Here is a 19,624-nt window from a genome sequence, read left to right on the forward strand (position 1 = left end):
ATCATGTGCTATCTCTGCTGCCTGGTCAGATGCTGCAGTCTAGTGATGGCAAAGGCAAAATGCAACTTCACTAACTGTACTGAATCTGTACTCTTATATGTGGCAACATTGCGTCCATTCATACTGTAGAATACAAAAACACAACAGTCATTTATTTATTAATGAATTTATTTTTAAAAATGACTTCAAATACATGATGGAAAACTGAGGAATTCACTTTTATGCTGTGGCTACATTTCTCACACTTTGTGGTTGCAACAGTTTGTTCTTTATAGTAAATTCCATATTATTATTATTTTTATTATTATAGGGAATACTGTTTTCCTGACCAAGGAATTTCCAAATCCACCACATGCTGAGTTAACCAGTATATTATGTACACCTGCGCAGTCTAAACCAAATACCAATGCCCTGCTTCAAATCCCATGTCAGTGAAGTGTATAATGTTGTTTTACTTTAAACCATCAGAGAGGAGTTGAGCGGTCTGCTCTTTTTCGAGACATTTAACATTTAATGGTGCTGATGTGCTGGATTGCATCAGATTTAAGTGTATCTAGTGACTTAACCGTAGGTTTTATAGCACTTTTATAGAGCTTTTTCACAGCAGGCAATTTGACCTTTCATAGCAGGAAATGTGCAGGTGGAACTAAGAACAGCAAGTGTTAGAAAGCAAACATGCACAACAGCACGGCTCTGAAGCAGCGACACCTCAATGTAACACTGCCATTGTTACTATTACGAATTACAACTGCTTTTACTGCTATGACACGTCAAGAGCGTCTGCTGTGAAAGAGGTCCGGTAGAGGAGAAAGACAGTGAACTGGTCTTATGTAAACTTTGACAAGGCAACAGAAGACGCAATCCCTCCTTCAGAGCCACTGAGGATCCCATCAGAAACAGGGCGAGGAAGGCCACAGTTACTGAGGCAGTTTAAGACCATGCTTTCCAGCACTGATGTTTGACAACTTAACAAAACCAAAAACTCATACTTATTTTAGGCAATTCAAGTAATATTCCTGGTGCTTTAAGCAAAGGATGACAAGACACATTTTGAAGTGAATTTGAACTTCTGACAGAAATAATTCATGGATGAGAGGTGTACCTTTGAACCAAAAGAAACTAAACTTCCACTACTTTCTACAGGTGATATTGTAGAATGAAAAGCTATGTCTTCCAACTCTGTAAATTGCCAATTCTCAAAAAAAAAAAGAAGAGGGGGCCTGAAAATAAGGCAAAACATGTGCTGAGACAAAGAACTGTGGGAAAAGCTGAACATTTAAATCATGTTTGGATGGTGTGAAAGGAAAACTCTTTAGAAAATTATTCTAATGTCTTATATCCACACAGCCACACTCATGAAAGATGTAGCTGTGGTGCTGCATGCCATTTTTTGACCCGGAACAAAATACTAAACTACACGGTATATTTCCTATATATCAGTTTATCTTCTAAATAATGTTCTTTTCTCCATTTGTCAATGGCTTGCCTTTTTTTATTACAAAAAATAGGCTAGATAGAAGAAAAAGTGAAGCACCCAAGAAATCCTCATGCACGCCCTCTGTGTTACCTGTTCAGTCAATAAGTAAACTTGTATTATTTATTTAGGTAAAAATACAATGCAATTACTGTAAAAATGTAGTAATCAAAAGGAATGGAAAATGACTTCAGCAGCTTTAGAATTAAAACCCTGGTGGGTGATGAAGAGTAAAGAGGCTATGAAGCACTTGGAAAACCTGTGATTGTCTCCTCTTAAAACATAGAGAGGAATTTTCAAACTAAAATCAGAGGCATCCCAAATGTTGCATTCCTCTTCATCTTACTTTGCTTCACCCGTTTTCCCTGTCCTGACCACACTGTCATGAAGACCCACTCCCCTCTGATTTAAAATGAGGGACAGGAGCTCTGGAGCACCCCTGATCTGACGCCACTTGTATTGGTTCCCTCCCTGTTCTCCTCTCTCCAGATCTCCCTCTTTCCCCCCATCTTTCTCCAACCCTCTGAGACTGATGTGCATGTTGAAGCCTTGAGGTGAAGGACTAGCGCTTTCCTTTGGCTTCTTCAGCATCTTTTTCTGGTAGAAAAAAAGAAAAGAAAAGAGAAACAATGGAGTGACTAGTGTGAGCCTTTGAGTTTCAAAGTGACAGATATTTCTATAAAAAGTCAAAGAGAATGTCTCAGTCCTAAAGTCTGCTGTTGGACATTACATTAGGAAAACATACTTAAACCTCATAAAAAGACAAGATGCCAAGATGTATATGTTTAACTATTAACTTGCTGGTTAAAAAAGGTAAACGTGATGTCAAAAGCTGTGCTGCAACATGTTGATGATGATACGATTGCTTTCTGATATGTTTACTGTTAACTGCTTTAAAAAAAAAGAGAGAAAAAAAGACAAATCTTTGATCAAACTAAATAACTATTAATCCAATCAGCACTTCTGCGTCTTCTCACCTTTCCTGAGTTCGTCTCTCTTCTTGGCAGCATCCTCCCTCTGTTTCTTTATAATGGCGAGTCTGGCCAGGTCGGCCTTGGCTTGATCGGTCTTCCCCTCAAGGTGGAGCTTCATGTAACGTTCCTTTGATTTCTGCTTCTCTATCTCCTCTCTGACCCACACAATACAAAATAAAGTGATACTTGGTCAAAAAACAAAACACAAAACCTGTTGCTAGGTTGATTAGGGTTCAACCCAAATTAATAAAAACACATATGAAACATCCCGTTTTCTGTGACTAAGACGCACTCACCTCTCTCTGCGGGACAGCTCTCTAGGAGCAGTGACGTCTACTTCAGCCACCTTCTTGTTCTTCTGAGACACACGGTTGGGATTCTCAATTTCTATAAGCCCCTCCACTCCGCTCCTTCTCTTGGACTACGTGAATAAACAAACACCCATCAGTGAGCATCAGTGAGAGACAACTGCAGCCATCAGTTACAAACAGTTATCTTCAGATATTTTTCCTTGTCATATAGTTAGAGAAGCACAGGTGTTACGAATTAACTTAATGATGACTCCACTCTATTCAAGTCTCATGATTCAGCCATTATTAATTTTTATCATTAACATCTGTGCTTTTCCTACAGTGACTTGCCAATTGACAAATCAACCTCAATGTAAGCAGTGGCCTCAAGAATCCAATGTATCTTTAAATATCGGTTACCAGAAACATCTGAAAATTCTCGGAAATTCTAACACTTGGACCAAGAGCATCACTGTATTGTTCTCTCTCTACTCTTACTTTGGCAACAGGGCAGTTCTTCCAAAAGAGTAGTAAGTTACATTTCATTACAGGGGATATCCTAAAATCACCAAAAAACTTGAGATTCACTTAAAACTCTTCAAATTGCACCCAATACCAATTTTAACAAACCAAGTGGTTCCATTACTAAGACAATATTGTTGTCCTCACTCACATCAGACTCTTCGTCACTGCTGCTCTCCTCCTCTGACTCCTCAGAGCTTTCTTTCTCTGCACCGGCATTTGCTTCCTGTCAACACATTTGAATCAATTTAAACAGCACATTTAAAAACAAGTTGACCAAAGTGCTGCACAAATTATAGTGAAAAGCACAGCATTAGTAAGTGAAATAACATGCGTAGTAGTAAAAAAGGCACAAATAACAATGAACGTACACACACACACACAATCACATGAGACCTGGTTTGAAGGTTTGCCCATTGTCTGCCACAAAAGGTTTTTCACTCACCGCCTCTCGCTGCGCTTTCATCTGTCGGTCAATCTCCTCAGGATTGCTGAACTGCTTTCCTCTGCCCTTGTGGCCCTTTTTCCCTGCAACAAAATTGTCAAAGTTGTCAAATCAGCTATATCCAACTGTTATGGCCGTTTGTACACAATAACAGCTACACCTAAACAGTAAATATATGATACTATATGGTAACCATATAAACAATACTACCTTAATTATGCTTTTTATTGTTACTAAGAGGCCTGAATATAACACTACAGTCATTTCTGAGGTCAGTGTTTGTGGTAAGTAATATAAAGTAATATCAAACACAATATAATACAGTTCAGGTCAGTCCAGACTTGTATTTATAGTGTCATCATTCAAAACGCTGTAGCAGAGTCAAGTACGCAGAGATCGTGTGTATTAGGAGAGATGAGTCACACGTCTGATGTTAACTGTATGATGTAAGTCGTGACCAAGAGAGGGTAACTTTTATGTGGACAAAAACTGCGCAACAGTGAGCACTTAAAAACAAGTGTTAGTGAACGTAACTGGTGATAGTAACAACCGTCTTAAAATACATGATGATGAATATGTCAGTGAGCTGAAGGAGCTCCTGTGCACATGGCGGTTAAACGTAGGCGGTTAGAAAAATTAAACTATTCAACCCGCCTTTAGAGGTTAAAATGACATCGGAGTTCCTGTAAAGATATAAATAAATCCACATATTGGCACATTTACAACCTTTCCCGGGTGGCCGACACATATCATAACCCCGCTCTGCTAACCGGTTAGCAGGCTAAAAGCTAAGCATGTGAGTATTCAACAGGAATTCATACGACTAGAGCTAACAGTTTGCTAGCTAGGGTTAGCTTGCTCAAAAAATGAACGTGTTACTTTATTTTAAACAATAATACTTACCGCCCCGCGGCATTTTGAAGAGTCACGTTTATATAGCTTATGTACACTACTATATCGCTGGATAATTTGACAGTTGCAGCGGTTGAACAGCCGGCAGAAGAAAAGGCTACAAGCGGCTTCGTGTCTCCCGCTGTCGGCAGCTAAAACGTCCCAGCGCCGCATTCACTAGCATCTATCTGCGCATGCGTGGTTATAAAGATTCAACCAACCGTTGTACTGAGAATTTGATTGACAGGTACGACTACCAATTAACTACAGAGAGAAGAAATGACGCACACAAGGCGGTACCTTTCATTGACAGGAATACTTAATTGTTTATAAGTACAAGATTTTATCAATAGGCATAATTTTTGCACCTGAGACCTCAACATTCCTCTACACAATTGTGCTTTATATCGACCAATAAATTCGTATAAAGATTTCTGGATATTGATAACAACTGAAGAAGACATAACTAAACATTTATTTTATAAATACACATCAGGATTCTGGGAAACAAAAATCTGAAGATGACGTTGACAGTCAAACCAATCATGTAATTAAGCTTGAAGCCAAGCTGTAATAGTACAATTAAAAAACCCAAACAGTTCAACAGACTGTCAACTCATTAATTTTACTGGGAAATTTTCATATCCATAAATCCAAGTTCTCGAGGTCTTGCCCATTGTTTGAACATTTCATGATTCAATTTAGAATGATTAATTAATGAATTAATCCATAAATAGATTAAATTACACAGTATTTCAATATTTGATATTTTGATGGATAGTAAATAGGAATTATGAAAAAAATGTACAGATGAAATAATTATACATCAAATCATTCAATTACTTTACAAAACATAAAAGAATCAATAATTACATAATTTAAATATGCATTAATGAATTCTTAAACGAATAAAGGAATTTCAAAACCAATTTGAAAATGCAGTGTAAAAAGATAAATAAATAATTTGTAAACTGAGTTAAGAATACAGCCTTTAATCAGGCATACCTGCAGTATGGAATTTTAACATATAAATAGATCTATCACATTCAAACACTTACCAAACAACTTTGTGCTGATTAAGCCACCACCAGATAACTGTGTATTTGACAGTATACCAAACTCATGATGCAACTGAAACTACTTGGGAAAGTACTTATTTATGTGATACTATATGTGGAGGCTACATATATAGTGTAACTACTAGATTTTCAACATCACAGCTCATATTTTGTGGAAATGGACAAGACGTCAAAAACTGTTATTGTGTTCTATTCTAAAAACTAAAATTTTATTTTAGGTAGTCTTCAAGTTAGTGTGTCCCTGGTTACAAGTATTTATCTAAAAAGGGGTTAGTGTCATTTCATCAAAACAGTGAATGAAAAATAGAAAAACACCTGCTTCTCTGTGAAGGATTTCACTTTTAATCTTAATAGAAAATACAGTAAATACAAAGAGTCTTTAAAAAAGATGTGGATATTGAACAAAGATGTTCACAGTTGTTTCATATTTAGTGTGACTAACTTCAACAAATGCAACAGAACAGATACAAGTCGATCCATTTGTGACTCACTCAGCTTTACTTTCTCTTTGCAGCTGAAGCCGAACAGGGACCTTTATTTTATCTCTGTACTCCGTAACAGAAAATATTTAAGAACTTTTTTTTTTTTTTACAACAAACTCTAGACTATTGTTGGATACAAAAAGAGCTTTAATTATTATTCCTATGATGAAGGCATCAGATTAGATTTGTCATTTCTTCCTTCGATGTTGAGTCTTTATCTCGTCCGCTTCTTTCCCCACCAGGTGGTAATTTACTGTAGTCTCTGTCAACTAGAGGGCAAATATCAAATACATCTTTGATAAGACACAAAATTACAATCATAGTCACTAGGAGGAAGACCTTAACTCTGCCTTATTGTATAAATATATATCATCATTAATACATTCAAATATGTTCAGTTCTCACCATGTCAAGGAGAATTTCAATCTTTAGTTTCAAGAGGTTGTTCTCCTCCTCCAGCTGCCCATTCCTTTTCTTTAGCCGCTGCAATTCCCTACTGGATCCATTCCCACCAGATTCTGGTTTTAAGTGACACAGGAGGATGAATTAATGCTGTGTTAGGACATTCGGAGGAAGACAATTATCCAGCAGATATAGCAGTAAACAGCAATGTATGTGTGAAGTTCTCTGTATGAACCAGCTCCTGCACTAGTTTCTATTCAACCCATCAAAGTCATTACCTGTTATCCACTGTCCTTCTTCAAATTTCCAGCTCTGGCCTCCAATGTTCATTACTGGAGGTCCATACTCAATGCCAAGCTCTACTTCCCTTGTTGAGCGATCCAACTAAAATGGAAAGAGACAGAAAGAGAAAATAGATCAATCTGCATGTTTGCTCAATACACGATACTATTAGCCAACATGGTGTCAAGCTGCAGCTCCTTATGCACGATTCACATCTCAGCAGCCTCAAAATACTACAACACTAAAGTTAGTTAGGGAAAGTCAAGAACCACATCCAGAAAAAAATAAGTGGTTAATAGCAGTAGTGATTTTTGTCACTTTTCATAAGCAAACTAAAGTTTCCATCTGAAAGTGGGTTCAAACAGCATGAAGGCTTTTGCTACAATGATTCAACACTCGTTCATATGTAGGCTATAACAGGTGGAAACAACTATAATAAACTAACTTCAGCGTCGTTAATTAGCTTTTTTTATCCTCTGTATATGTTCCCCTGAGCCATTGAGTTCAGTTAATAAGAGGTGAAATAGGAGATGAGGGTATAGGCTTTAGTACTTACCGAGTGAAGGCTGGACAGAGATGCACATTTACGAGGAGGAATCTTCTTCGGGCTGAATGTGTTACCAAAGAGCGGCATCTTCAGCGAGTTTTTAAGATCCTGGATAAGAGATGGCACACCAATGGCAGCCTCAGTATTTATTGAGATAACAGCAGCCACAGTAACGTTGTGTTTGTTGTTATCAACAGACCAAGCTAACGCTAATGCTAGTTACCTAACATAAACTCGCTGTGAGTTCTACTCATACGTGACATTTAATTGAAACTGTCGACTGCCTCACTGATGGGTTAGTAGTTGTAGTATCACTGAAAAAACATAGCTAGTATATTTACCTCCATACAGTCTATTTATTAAAAGTCTTAACGTCGTGTGTGAATTTATTTTCTCTCCCAACAAAACCATGCTTGCTACTGCGCAAGTGTGAAAGTTCCATTTGTTAAAATAGGCAAGCCTCAGTTATTGCACAGCTGCACTATGTAGCAGTTGGAAGAGTTGACACAGAAAGATGTGGTTTAAGGAAATTAAGTAAGTATAACTTAGCGCTGGCATGTTCAATTTAAGGCATTGTATGCATATTCTAATAGTTGTTGTCGCATGTGAATAACATGAATGCCCCCATGTTGGAGAAATAGTGGAACCATCCATGAAACGTAAGCGCGTCACCATGGTGATCGCGTCACTCGACCTTTTTAAGGTTTTTTTTTTATCATTTACTTATGTAGTCAGAAAAAAATGTTTCGGAAAGTTTACTTGTCGAAAACAATGTTTTGCTTTGCACTAGACGACAAACTTTTTTTAAAAAAACATAGAACTAAGCAAAATGAAATGTGCCTTTAATGAATGATATATAGAACAATGACCACGCCTCTTTCTTATCAAGCCCCAGTGGCCTAATGGATAAGGCACTGGCCTCCTAAGCCAGGGATTGTGGGTTCGAGTCCCATCTGGGGTGAACATTTACATTTTCTCTCTTGGACGAAGAAGTTCAAACAAGGATTATTCACTTTAATTATGTTAACGAAAAATGTGTCAGCCCACTACAAATAACAGAAACCGGTGAAATCGCACGGCGTCGTCGTCGCTCTCAATATAGAAGTGACCGTAATAAGACATTTTTATTCACTGAAATTCATGAGAGGCAGAGATTTGCAGGAAATTATCATCTGTTATGGAGAAGCGCAGCATGACACTGTGCATACTGCTGAGCACTTTGGCTGCATCGGTGCAAACTTACCGTGAGTAACGGTGGCTTGCTGTATGTGAACGTGACGGAAAACTTTGAAGACATTATAATTTAGTTGAACCTATTCTGTTGAAAAAGAAAGGCTGTTTGTTTAGCTATATAGAAAATAGACAGGTTCAAGTCGTGCTGACTATCATTCCTAAATTAGATTTTATAAAATGCTATTTTTGTTTGTTCTATCTGTTCCATGTTGTTTCTATTCAATTCTATTTTCCATAAACTATAGGCTATTATTAAATATACATTTTTCAAACATCTTTGTCATACTGAAAATGATACATCATGATTAGAATATATACTTAGAAAATTAACATAAATATACAGCATATTAAATCAATTACATATTCTATATACTTTATGTCTTTACGTTTACTAGGAAAAAATCCTTTGTTTCCTTAGGTGTATCAATGTACCCATCAAATAAATTAGATTCTGTTTCAAATAGCATATTATCTTACCTATACTATGTCCAAGTAAGTACACCTAATTAATGTGAATCCTTTTGCTAGTCTATAAAGGTTAACATTAATTTGTCTACTGAATCAAACAACGAGAGTGTAAAAACACTGCCTATAGTTCATTCTATTGGTGTCATGTCGATATCTTACATAATCTGTGTTATCCAACCTCAGCCCTGTAACCCTGTCCATCCTCCCTCAATGGTAGAGCTCCGAGAGGCCACTGTGTACTGGGATGCTGCCCAGAAAAGTGTGATCCTGAAGGAGGGGGTGATGGAGGCAGAGGGGGGTGCCTATGGTTACTTCAATGACACTCTGCTCCTCTCTGGATGGGGCGTCTTGGAGATCTGCGCCGGTTATGGAGGAATCACACAGGAGGATGAGACAACCTTTTTCCTGGCTGGTTACCTGGAAGGCTTCCTCACTGCTGGGCGAGTAGTCCAATACATGTTCAGGTCTTTGAGCCCATCAGAGTCAATTACTTGTTTGCTATACAGTCGAACCCACCTGAACACATAATTAATTCAAGTCTGTGTTTAGGAAATCAGAACCAGAAATAATACAATAAACACTGTGTTCAGGGACACAATAACCATATCATTGACCATGACTAATGAGGTCTCTGTCTTGGCTTTTTTTTTTTATCTGTGCAGCGGTTATAGGCATAATTTCCCAAATTTTATTTGATTAATGTTGTCTCATATTTTGCATATTTATGAGCAAGCATATTACATATTCATAGACAAATTATTACACTCAATAATCTTGCAATGCAGGGCAGAGAAAAATGACTCAATGTTATTTTCGTCTAAATAATCTCACAGATCATTGCCTAGCTGCTGACTTGTATCAGTATGTTAATATATCATAAATGTAAATAATTCTAACTGTACGCTGTATTATTTTATTTAAAGACAGTTTATTCTAAATTAAAACACTTGAGACAGCATGCAGTAACATTAATTATGGGAATACTAGTGAAAATACTGAAATGGCCCTTTAAAATGTGGCACCTGTTGTATATTTCAATACAATGCTACACAAAAGATCATGTTTATCTCAACTATGTTAATAATTATGTTACATTTCTGATTACAGGTTTGACTATTTAGCTATTAACATACCTACAATGTCTCTGCAAATATAGATATCACTCAATGTCATGTCTTACTAGTAATCATAGAATGTTGTCAGTGATTGAAACCTACTGAGTATTGTTATTCTTTCTCTAACGCAGACAGATGTTCAGTCACTACTCCAACATGTTCCCTCAGCTGATAAAAGATGAGAAGGTTCTGAATCCCCTGAAAAGGTTTTTAAGGTGCAGTCTTACTCTTTGTTCAAGTTAATGGCTTACATTATGATTAAAACCATGTATGCTGCCAGAAAATGTAGTTCACTCTTGATATACTGTAACAGAGGTTCCTCCCTGAAGCTACAGAGAAATACAGCACTTCTGTGGAGTCCCACAGTGATCAAGATGCTTTTTTTAGAGGCTTTTCACTTGACCAAACATGTTTCAAGATTGGAATATTTAATATGTGTATATTTATTTCTTTGAAATAGTAAAACATTAAGGTATTGAACTATTTTTGTCTTGACATGAATCCATTCTAAATGCATAAATGACATTTATGCATTCAGGGCTTGGTGTAATGTTAGGTAAATGTTACAGTGAGAGTAGAGACGTTAACAAAATGCACTCATCGCAGAAAACAAACAGTCCTAAGTGTCTCTTTATTCTCTGAACGCTCCACAGCAAACAGAACCAGTGGGCCAGAGAGCAGGTGAAGCTGCGGAGGAACAGCGACCCTCTGTGGAAGCATCTGGGACTGATCCTAGCCCAGCTGGATGGGCTCCACGCCGGAGCTGCACAGTGGGCCAAAAGCAAACACACAGAGGTGAGTGAATATGTTTGTGTGTGTGTTGGAGAGACGGTGAGAGAGTTGTCACAGGATCACTTCATTCATCTCTGCCACTTGCCCTCCCTCCTCTGCCCAGCCTCTATCAGCGTTTGCGGTCCGGTTCCTGAATGGTGTCGGTGACCTGCTGGACCTGGTCCCAGCTCTGACACCTCGCTCCAACTCCTCCACGGGGACCGGGGCTTTCAGGATGCCAGGAATGGGTCACTGCACTGCTCTCATAAAGGTTAGGCCAGGCTCATTTGGCTCAAGCTGTGAGCAAGCACTCGGGAAACCTCTATGCAGGCCTAATTGGTTTTCCTGTTGAGCCTTGTGCACGGGTTTCCTCCTCTTAAATGTGCCAATGAGTCAATACAATCTATCTTTTCATGTCACAAATCAACATATTATAAGATTTTACTGTCTTTAGGTGTCCACAAAATATTTAATCTTCCCTTAAATGGCCCCAAATGTAAACAAAAAAGATCATCTCAGTGTCACACAGATTTCAATGGCTGCACATTGAATGGAAAATGCTAGATATATGTGGTAATTATTTTAAACACATTTCGCTTTAATTAAGCATTTCCCTGTGGAAACTTATATCGATATACAGTACCAGTTAAACATGTGAACACATTTTCTTATTCAAGTAAATGGGAAGGTGTTTCCAAGCTTTTGACTGGTATTGTACATATTTGCATTTAGACATTTGGAATTAGACCATAAGCTACAAGAAAGTACTGCAACCTTAAACAAAGTGTTAAAAACTTAAAGGGGCCCGAGTGAGCAGAAGAGCTGAGTTTTCAGATGTTTCTTGAATGCACCAAAGGAGTCAGCACTGCAGACTGTGTGGAGCTAGTGACCTCATACCACCATCGCAGAATCACAAATGGAAAGAGTCTTGGTTGTGATGGATCCATATATAAAGTATAGTTCTGTGGGTTTGAGCTGATGGTGGTGCTAAATAAAGTGTCAGGGCATCCACAGAGTATTTACAGCTTTAAGGTAGAAAATCAGGGGAACAATCCATTAATGTGAATTCACTAATGTGAACATCACAGTGGTGCTAGAGGAACAGTCAGGGAATCACTGAAGTCATTAAGATTCATCATCTCAGTTTAAGGGATGTGTAGCAAATTTCATGGCAATCTATCCAATAACTGTCCAATTCTAGCATCCATAGAGACACACTAACATGGCTAATGTCTCTTTAACACACACACACACACACACACACACACACACACACACACACAAACATCTAGCTTAAAGTGAAAATCACTGATGGATGAAATCTAACCGAGGGATTTTTTTTTAACAAACAGCATACATGGCCCGACCAATAGGACACACTTTTATGACTTTTTATGACACACACACACTTACACACACACACGTCCATCTGCATGACTCATTCTCTCTTCTCTGTGTCTTAGGTGCTCCCAGGCTTTGAGAACCTGCTGTTGGGCCACTCCAGCTGGTATACTTATGCAGCCACTATGCGTATCTATAAGCACTGGGACTTCAGGGTGTCTGACATGCACACAGCCACTGGAAAGATGTCGTTCAGCAGCTACCCCGGTACACACACACACACACACACACACACACACACACACACACACACACACACACACACACACACACACACACACACACACACACGTCACAAGTCTTTCTTTTATAAGCACCTAACAGCATAAGTAAAGTTGGCGAAAGTAAGATTTACAGCTTGTGCCAAAGGTGTCTTTTCTCATTTTATGACCTGAATTTTCAATAGTACAGAGCTTGTTAATGTACAATACAGTTATATACAGCTTCCTTGGAAAAACCCTGAGCTGAGGTGACCTGCTTGTCCTTAATCCACATGGTTTCGTTTTCATCTTGGAAAATATAAACACTGACATTCAGGACTTAACCCAAATCCTCAATGAACACTCTCTACCGAAAGTAATTCTTCTGCTAAGTACACGGCTTAGTTAGCGACGAGGAAACATCCACCGTGCTGTGTGTGTGTGTGTCCTCCCAAACAGAGCCATGATGAAATGTATTCCCTCACCGTCAAGTCAGAGGAGGCTGAGTAATTTTGTCGACAAAGATTTGCCGAGTGGTATGGACCATAAAAATCCTCTTACGGGCTCCATTGCTATCACAACACAAGTGGTTTTAAAGCACTATTTTTAGAGGCTGGCAGGCCGACGATATCACTTCACTATATTAAAATGAAGAGATGAAACACACTCCTGCCAGCGGAGGTGGTGTTTGACCTCTGCAGCCTCCTTAAGCTGCTTTCTCTCTGACAATATAAAAACATTTAGCATACAGAGCAGGTCAGGGCCAGCAGAGCAAAGCAAAGAAAAAGATGAAATACACTAACAGACACTTTCTGTAGTAGCAGTGGTGGAAATATTCTTCTGCCTATGATTTTATTATTAATAACAGCAGTAGTGTTATATACTCATTATTAACAGCAGTAGCAGTAGCAGAAATGGTAATTAGAACTGTAACCAATTATTTTCATTGTCAGTTAACTCGCAGATCATTTTTTCAATTGATTGTTATATACAGTAGAATAACAGGGAGAATAACAGTAAACTGTCATATTTAAGAAACCAGAATCAGTGAAAATGTTTGTATTTTAGGATCAATCAATTTTAAATCGTGGCTGCAGATTCATTTTCTGTTGAAACATCATAAAAACAAACAATACAAACAATTACAATAGAAAAGAACATGAATATTCAGCTTTAATATATATTCAGATAGAGATAGAGAGGACTTGGAAACAGCAGCAGTTTTTAGAAGCATTAAAAACCTCCGCTGGCAGATATGTAATATGTAAGCAGCTCCTACTCTATTCAGTAGTTTCATGCACTGTATAACATCCTATTTTATACAATGATGAATCAAAATACTTTTCTCTGAGATGTGATGCAGTAGAAATTTAAAAGGATATGAAAAGGCTTGAGTAAAATATAAGTACCTCACAATGTTTCTTGAAAACAGTAGTCAAGTATACATTCCAGTACTGATAGATAGTTGCCAAGCTGTACAGTTGAGGATAAGATCTCAGCTCTGTTTACTTTCCCCTCCCTCTTCAAATATTCCATTTTCAATATTTGTCCTAACATATCCTCTGCTGTTCACCGCTGTTAACCTTGACTTCTATGACCACCACTTCCTCCTCCTCCTTCCTCGTCTTCGTCCTCCATTCTCTCCAGGCTTCCTGATGTCTCTGGATGACTTCTACCTGCTTGGGAGCGGCCTGCTGATGACTCAGACATCCAACAGTGTCTTCAACGCCTCTCTGTTCTCGCGGCTCAGCCCTCACAGCCTGTTGGCCTGGCAGAGAGTCCGCCTGGCCAACAGCCTGGCGCGCAGCGGAGCGGAGTGGGCGCACGTCTTCTCCAAATACAACTCAGGTGAGATGCTGTTGATGCTGAGTCAAGACAAGAGGCTTACAAGGGGTTTTTTTGTTAGAGAATAAAGGTTACACACTTTTCCAATAAATATAGAAGAAACTTGATTCTTAAGTTAAACTGAATATGTCAGATACAATACCAAAATACATCACTAAAACAAATAAATCCAGGAATGTGACTTTTCTAGTATATTCCGTCTAAATTGACTTTAACCTCTGCTTTCCTCTGAAACCGTTCAGATAAAAAAAGGTAATAACTACCTTTCATCATCACTGCATCATCAGGATGGATTGATTGCAACACTTACCGCCATAATGTCATGCTAGTTCTTAAATGATGATCTTAAATGTTACTCAGATTAAGTGAAAAAAATATACTTGTGTATTTTTACCTGAATAATCTTTAACTTCAGGTTAGGTAGGAATAGGTTCCAGATTTATCGTGCAAGTCAATATAAATCCTGAGCCAGAATTTTAGTGTGTTTCTTCCACTAGTTCAAGATCCCTAAAACACATGCAAGACTGACTGTGCATGCTGTTTTTCCTGTGCCAGCCATATAATTACCAGAAGCAAATGCAGCTGGAGTTACATTGATGAATCTGTTGTACAACCACTTGTGTTCTGAAAGCAATGAAATATGTAAGAGAGAGACTTCCAAACATGTGTCTTTAATCATTGGGGTTGTTTTGCATGTTTTGTCCCAAATCAAGTGTGTTTCATATTAAATGCTAATTGTCAAATGTCACTTTAAATTTTTATATTGATTTTCCTCCTTTTGGTAGCCAGGAGTTTTTATCAATACAGTTTTAATGTACTTGTAGGGACTTGGTGTGTAGATATGTCATCTGTCACATTGACCATTACATTGCCATTATGGTAATGCAGATAGTCTAACTTCACTTGTTGGTGGTCAACATCTGAGTCCATCTGACTTTTGACCTATAATGATGCCACTAGATTAACCTGATGCACCATATGGTTTGTTACACAGAACCATCAAAGAAGTCTGTAAATGTAGGTAACTCACTCCAATGTCATTAAACTAAATTCAAATAGATTTTGCATTTAACAAATGAGATTTACTAGACTCTACCATGGCAAGACCAACTAACCTGACATACCAGATGGTTTGTTACTCAGAACCATCTAAGAAGTCATCCTTGGAAACTGGAAAAGGGCAGCCTCTTGCAATAAATACTTGGCAGGTGATGGGATGAACCACCTGTGTATCACCATCTATCACAGGGTACTGCACCCATTGTCACACCTAAACCACGCCTGTAGCTGCCTGCCAGTAGTTATTCATAGGGCGCTGACTGGTCCAAACCACTATGGTTCAGCCACAAGCACATATCTTGAAGCCTCACAAGATGGATTCTCTCATGATCTTGTGATCTTATGAATCTTGCTGTCTCTCAAGGATAATTCATCTTGTGGGAAACATGTGTTTGAACCAGATTTTAAGTCAATTCATTCAGTAGTGTCGTTGAGATGTTTATCTCGAAGAAAAATAATGTCACCCTGATGGTGAAATAAGGAAAGTCACTTGAGTTATCCTATTTCACAGGATAAGTCAAAGCTTTGACCTACTCGAGGTGCTACAGGAAGGGTCAAGGGATCACCAAAGTCAGAGGGATTCATCCTCTGGGGACCATGAATGTTTCTACAAAATTACACAGCAATCAATAATTGTTGAGCTTTTACAGTCTGAACCAATAGTGGTAGGTCGAGCAACTGAATGACGGATCAACTGCTTGACTTACCTGATATTTCCATTCACAGAGCTATGCCTAAAAGAATTGTATTAAACTTTTATTGGAAGTTATGGAAGCACAACCTCCAGGTTTGTTTGTTTGCTTTTCAGCAACTAACTTTCAGTTCTCGGCTGTCAGAGTGAAAGTGCCAGTCAGAGGACTTTTAAAAATGAGCCCTGCTTACACCTAGAGTATCACACAATAATGGTATAACCCTAACCCTAACCACTGTGATGTTTTTTTGATGAAAGATTTAAGTTGCTTTTATTGCTAAAAGGGTTAAAACATGCAAAGCCTGCATTGTTTCTGTATGTCCTTTTAGTGTAAAGTAATGCTGACCTTCAAAGCTCATGCGGATAAGTATCTTTGTTGTGGTAGTCCATCTGTTTAATCTGTTAAAGCAGCGGTCAGAAAGGTGGGTCAAAAAGGCTGTTTATCCCCCGGTTTTCAGGGACATATAACAGCCAGTATATGGTAGTGGACCTGAGCAGGATTTCTCTGGGTCACAGCATCAGGAATGGAGCTCTGACCATTGTGGAGCAGATTCCTGGGAAGGTGATGCACTCAGACCAGAGTGAAGCTTTACGCAGAGGTAAGCAACAAAGACCTACATGTCTGTTATTTTATGTTGATTTTTTGAAGGTGATATTGCATGTGGACAACTCTTACCTTCAGTGTGCTACATTTGCTAGGGTATTGGCCATCCTACAATATACCATTTCACATTGAAATCTACAATCTGAGTGGGTACGGCGTGATGTGGAGGAGACACGGAGAAGACTTCTCCTATGACCTCTGTCCCCGAGCCAAAATCCTGCGCAGGGACCAGGCCAAGGTGTCTGACCTCAGCTCCCTCAAACACATCATGAGATACAATAGTAGGTGCAACATTAACTCCTGCATTTCTCAGCATGACATTTGGTTTTCCTGATATAGCCTACTGATACTAGAAAAAGATCAGTCTTTGGAAAAGCTTCTTGAACTCAACATCCTTTTGAACTTCTCAGAGATGTGATTGCTCTATTGCTATTTTCAGACTGTATGGTCAAACTGGTTCTGTTTCAGACTACAAGAGAGATCCCTATTCCAAGGGCCATCCATGTAAAACCATCTGTTGCCGTAACGATCTGAGACCAAGGAGACCACGCCCGGGGGGTTGCTATGACACAAAGGTAAGAGGTTAAGGGGACGTAAATGTCTGTACCACATTTAATGGCAATCAATTCTCTAGTTTCTGTGATATTTCACTCAAACCACAAATGAACCTCATTTTAGTGTCAGAGGAAAACTTCGTCTGTACAAAATTTTTGCCAACATGTCAAATTGTTATGGCGAGAAGATACTGCTATTGTTCACTCAAAGATCCAACAGTTTAACATCTGCACACTGGGTTACACTATTTGAAAGAGCTGATAACATCATTTTGTTAGCCTGAGGCTTTCGTCAGAAGCCTTTTCTCTCTAAAAAAAAAGGGAGGGGAAACACTGAATCCTTTTTATTTCTGGCATGAAAAAGGTCAAATGATCAGCAGTTTTAAAATGTCATGGAGCTCTCATTCGTCAAACCCAAACACAAGTGCAGAACCAGATTTGAATCACTAAACTCCATTAATAGTAACATGAATATCATCATAGATGTACACAATATCAGTGTGTTATATGAACCTTACTAAAAGGTCCCACTTTCTTCCTGTTACTCACTCCTTCCCTCCTCTTTTCTGTCTCATGGTACAGGTGACAGACTACCAGATGGCTCTTCAGCTGGTCACAGAGGCAATAAATGGCCCTACGACACAGGGGGGTCTGCGTCCATTCTCATGGCAATCCTTCAACCTCACCACTCATCAGGGTCTCCCACGCAGCTACAACTTTACCTTCGTCACCATGAGGCCCACGCTGCGCCAGCCCTGAGACCACAAAGGTGGAAGATACTCTTCCTGTTCAAATCAAGAATCCTGAAATGTTTTACCACAGCACGGAATAGAAAAAAATATACAAATGTCCCTCTACTTTGGTGAAAAATATGATTAAAATATGAGTAGTTTGAATTCCCAGACACAGTGCATCATCAGAACTGCACTAATTCATTTACCTTGCAAGGCAGCTGGATTCAGATTATGAGATCACACAAGAATCCATCTTGTCAGGCTTCAAGTTATGTGCTTATGTCTGAACCATTGGTGGTTCTGATCAATCAGTGTCCTGTAAGGATTCTCTCGTGATCTTGTAAATCCAGCTATCTCACAAGGTAAGACGGTGATAAATGGGGATGACCAGATTCTTCATCCAATCACCTGCTGAGTGTGTACCTGCCTTTTTCCAAACAGTTTCTGAGGACGACTTCTCAGATGGTTCTGTGTAACAAACCATCTGTTGAGGTTAGTTGATGATATGGGACAGTCTAGTTAACCTCATTTCCTATTGTCCAACGTAGTCTGATTGAATTTAGTCTTATTACATTACAATCATTTACATACATTATAGTCATTGATTTATGATTCATGCCAGTCTGAGGTAGATAGACAGCAGGTTTTTAAGCTATTTACTAATCCATGAATACATCATCCTAAAATGCATTTCTAAATCAATTTACTTGTTTCACCTTTGAATGATCCCAGAACACTGCAAACAGTGACGGCAGGAGGGTGCACTCTTAATTAACATGAAGATCATGGACTAATTGGATATGTTTTCAGGCTGTGTAATGGTTTATTCTGCAAAGTTTTGGATTTTAGACATTGTTGAGGGTATTCATTTATTTGTCTTAGGTTCTATGCAATGTTGACTCAGGTTTACACAGTGTGAACTTCTATTATTTGACAAACTTTATATAAATATTAACATTAATAAAGTCTTTGAATGTTATAAACTGTGGTGTTTTTACTCCTGGTGAGTATTCAGAAAAGACTGAGAGTCTACAGCAGTTATAGTGGCTTTGTGAGGCTGCACTTAGGCACAACAGTCAGCTGCTGGTGGTATTAGAGGAAAAGTCAGAGGATCACCAAAGTGAGTAGGCTTCATCCTCCGGGAACTATAAATATCTGTAAAAAAATCATGGCAAACCATCAAATAGTTGATATTTCAGTCTGGACCAAAGTAGCAGGCTGACTAACTCACTGCCCGTCACTGCCTTCTCCAAAGCCATGTAACAGTAAAAAACTACAAGACCCAGTTGTTTTGGTCTGTCAAGTCTACAAATGAGAACTAGACCACAACCGGAAGTTGGGCAACGTCTGCTTTCAAAATAAAATAATTAAAAAAAAAAAACACTATTGACACAATATGTGACAGATCTGACTATCCACCACTCCACTGCAACTCCACATCCATGTAAACCATTAAATCTAACCTCACCGTAAATAGTGGATATTTATACAGATGGATTTGTTGCTTTTAACATCTTAGAAAAAGCAGTGTGTAGTAACGGTCACATTTCAGAGGTCTATG

At 38.6% G+C, this 19,624-nt stretch overlaps 3 protein-coding genes and 1 non-coding gene across 4 annotated transcripts; 2 read left to right on the forward strand and 2 right to left on the reverse strand.

Moving 5' to 3' along the window:
* Positions 1–149: 149 nt before the first annotated feature.
* On the reverse strand, positions 150–4,756 carry pdap1a (pdgfa associated protein 1a). Its single transcript, XM_053340926.1, has 6 exons — positions 4,609–4,756; positions 3,706–3,788; positions 3,412–3,486; positions 2,745–2,869; positions 2,452–2,603; positions 150–2,071 (listed from the first exon to the last, which is right to left on the reverse strand). The coding sequence occupies exons 1-6, from the start codon at positions 4,619–4,621 to the stop codon at positions 2,037–2,039; spliced, it is 483 nt and encodes a 160-aa protein (XP_053196901.1). The 5' UTR covers positions 4,622–4,756; the 3' UTR covers positions 150–2,036.
* Positions 4,757–5,950: 1,194 nt separating this feature from the next.
* On the reverse strand, positions 5,951–7,790 carry cby1 (chibby homolog 1 (Drosophila)). Its single transcript, XM_053340929.1, has 5 exons — positions 7,730–7,790; positions 7,398–7,496; positions 6,838–6,943; positions 6,563–6,675; positions 5,951–6,426 (listed from the first exon to the last, which is right to left on the reverse strand). The coding sequence occupies exons 1-5, from the start codon at positions 7,733–7,735 to the stop codon at positions 6,346–6,348; spliced, it is 405 nt and encodes a 134-aa protein (XP_053196904.1). The 5' UTR covers positions 7,736–7,790; the 3' UTR covers positions 5,951–6,345.
* Positions 7,791–8,276: 486 nt separating this feature from the next.
* trnar-ccu (transfer RNA arginine (anticodon CCU)) lies at positions 8,277–8,349 on the forward strand. The gene has a single exon. It is a non-coding gene; the product is annotated as a tRNA-Arg (tRNA).
* Positions 8,350–8,580: 231 nt separating this feature from the next.
* plbd1b (phospholipase B domain containing 1b) lies at positions 8,581–18,088 on the forward strand. The gene is made up of 11 exons (XM_053341117.1): positions 8,581–8,632; positions 9,307–9,533; positions 10,340–10,419; positions 10,858–10,999; positions 11,100–11,246; positions 12,439–12,583; positions 14,224–14,424; positions 16,630–16,770; positions 16,871–17,056; positions 17,244–17,350; positions 17,912–18,088. The coding sequence occupies exons 1-11, from the start codon at positions 8,581–8,583 to the stop codon at positions 18,086–18,088; spliced, it is 1,605 nt and encodes a 534-aa protein (XP_053197092.1).
* The last annotated feature ends 1,536 nt before the right edge of the window (positions 18,089–19,624 follow it).

This window comes from Scomber japonicus, chromosome 20 (assembly GCF_027409825.1).
Source record: "Scomber japonicus isolate fScoJap1 chromosome 20, fScoJap1.pri, whole genome shotgun sequence".
Taxonomy (NCBI): domain Eukaryota; kingdom Metazoa; phylum Chordata; class Actinopteri; order Scombriformes; family Scombridae; genus Scomber; species Scomber japonicus.

Coding starts and splice junctions, on each gene's coding strand:
- cby1 (XM_053340929.1), bottom strand. Junction 6,944..7,397: donor CTCTGTCCAGCCTTCACTCG/GTAAGTACTAAA, acceptor TTTCCATTTTAG/TTGGATCGCTCAACAAGGGA. Junction 6,676..6,837: donor AGAAGGACAGTGGATAACAG/GTAATGACTTTG, acceptor ACTTAAAACCAG/AATCTGGTGGGAATGGATCC.
- pdap1a (XM_053340926.1), bottom strand. Junction 2,604..2,744: donor GAGCTGTCCCGCAGAGAGAG/GTGAGTGCGTCT, acceptor TGTGTGGGTCAG/AGAGGAGATAGAGAAGCAGA. Junction 2,072..2,451: donor GAGAGACGAACTCAGGAAAG/GTGAGAAGACGC, acceptor TTTTTCTACCAG/AAAAAGATGCTGAAGAAGCC.
- plbd1b (XM_053341117.1), top strand. CDS start 8,581: ATGACACTGTGCATACTGCTGAGCACTTTGGCTGCATCGGTGCAAACT. Junction 9,534..10,339: donor GCTTCCTCACTGCTGGGCGA/GTAGTCCAATAC, acceptor TAACGCAGACAG/ATGTTCAGTCACTACTCCAA. Junction 17,351..17,911: donor GGGGTTGCTATGACACAAAG/GTAAGAGGTTAA, acceptor CTCATGGTACAG/GTGACAGACTACCAGATGGC.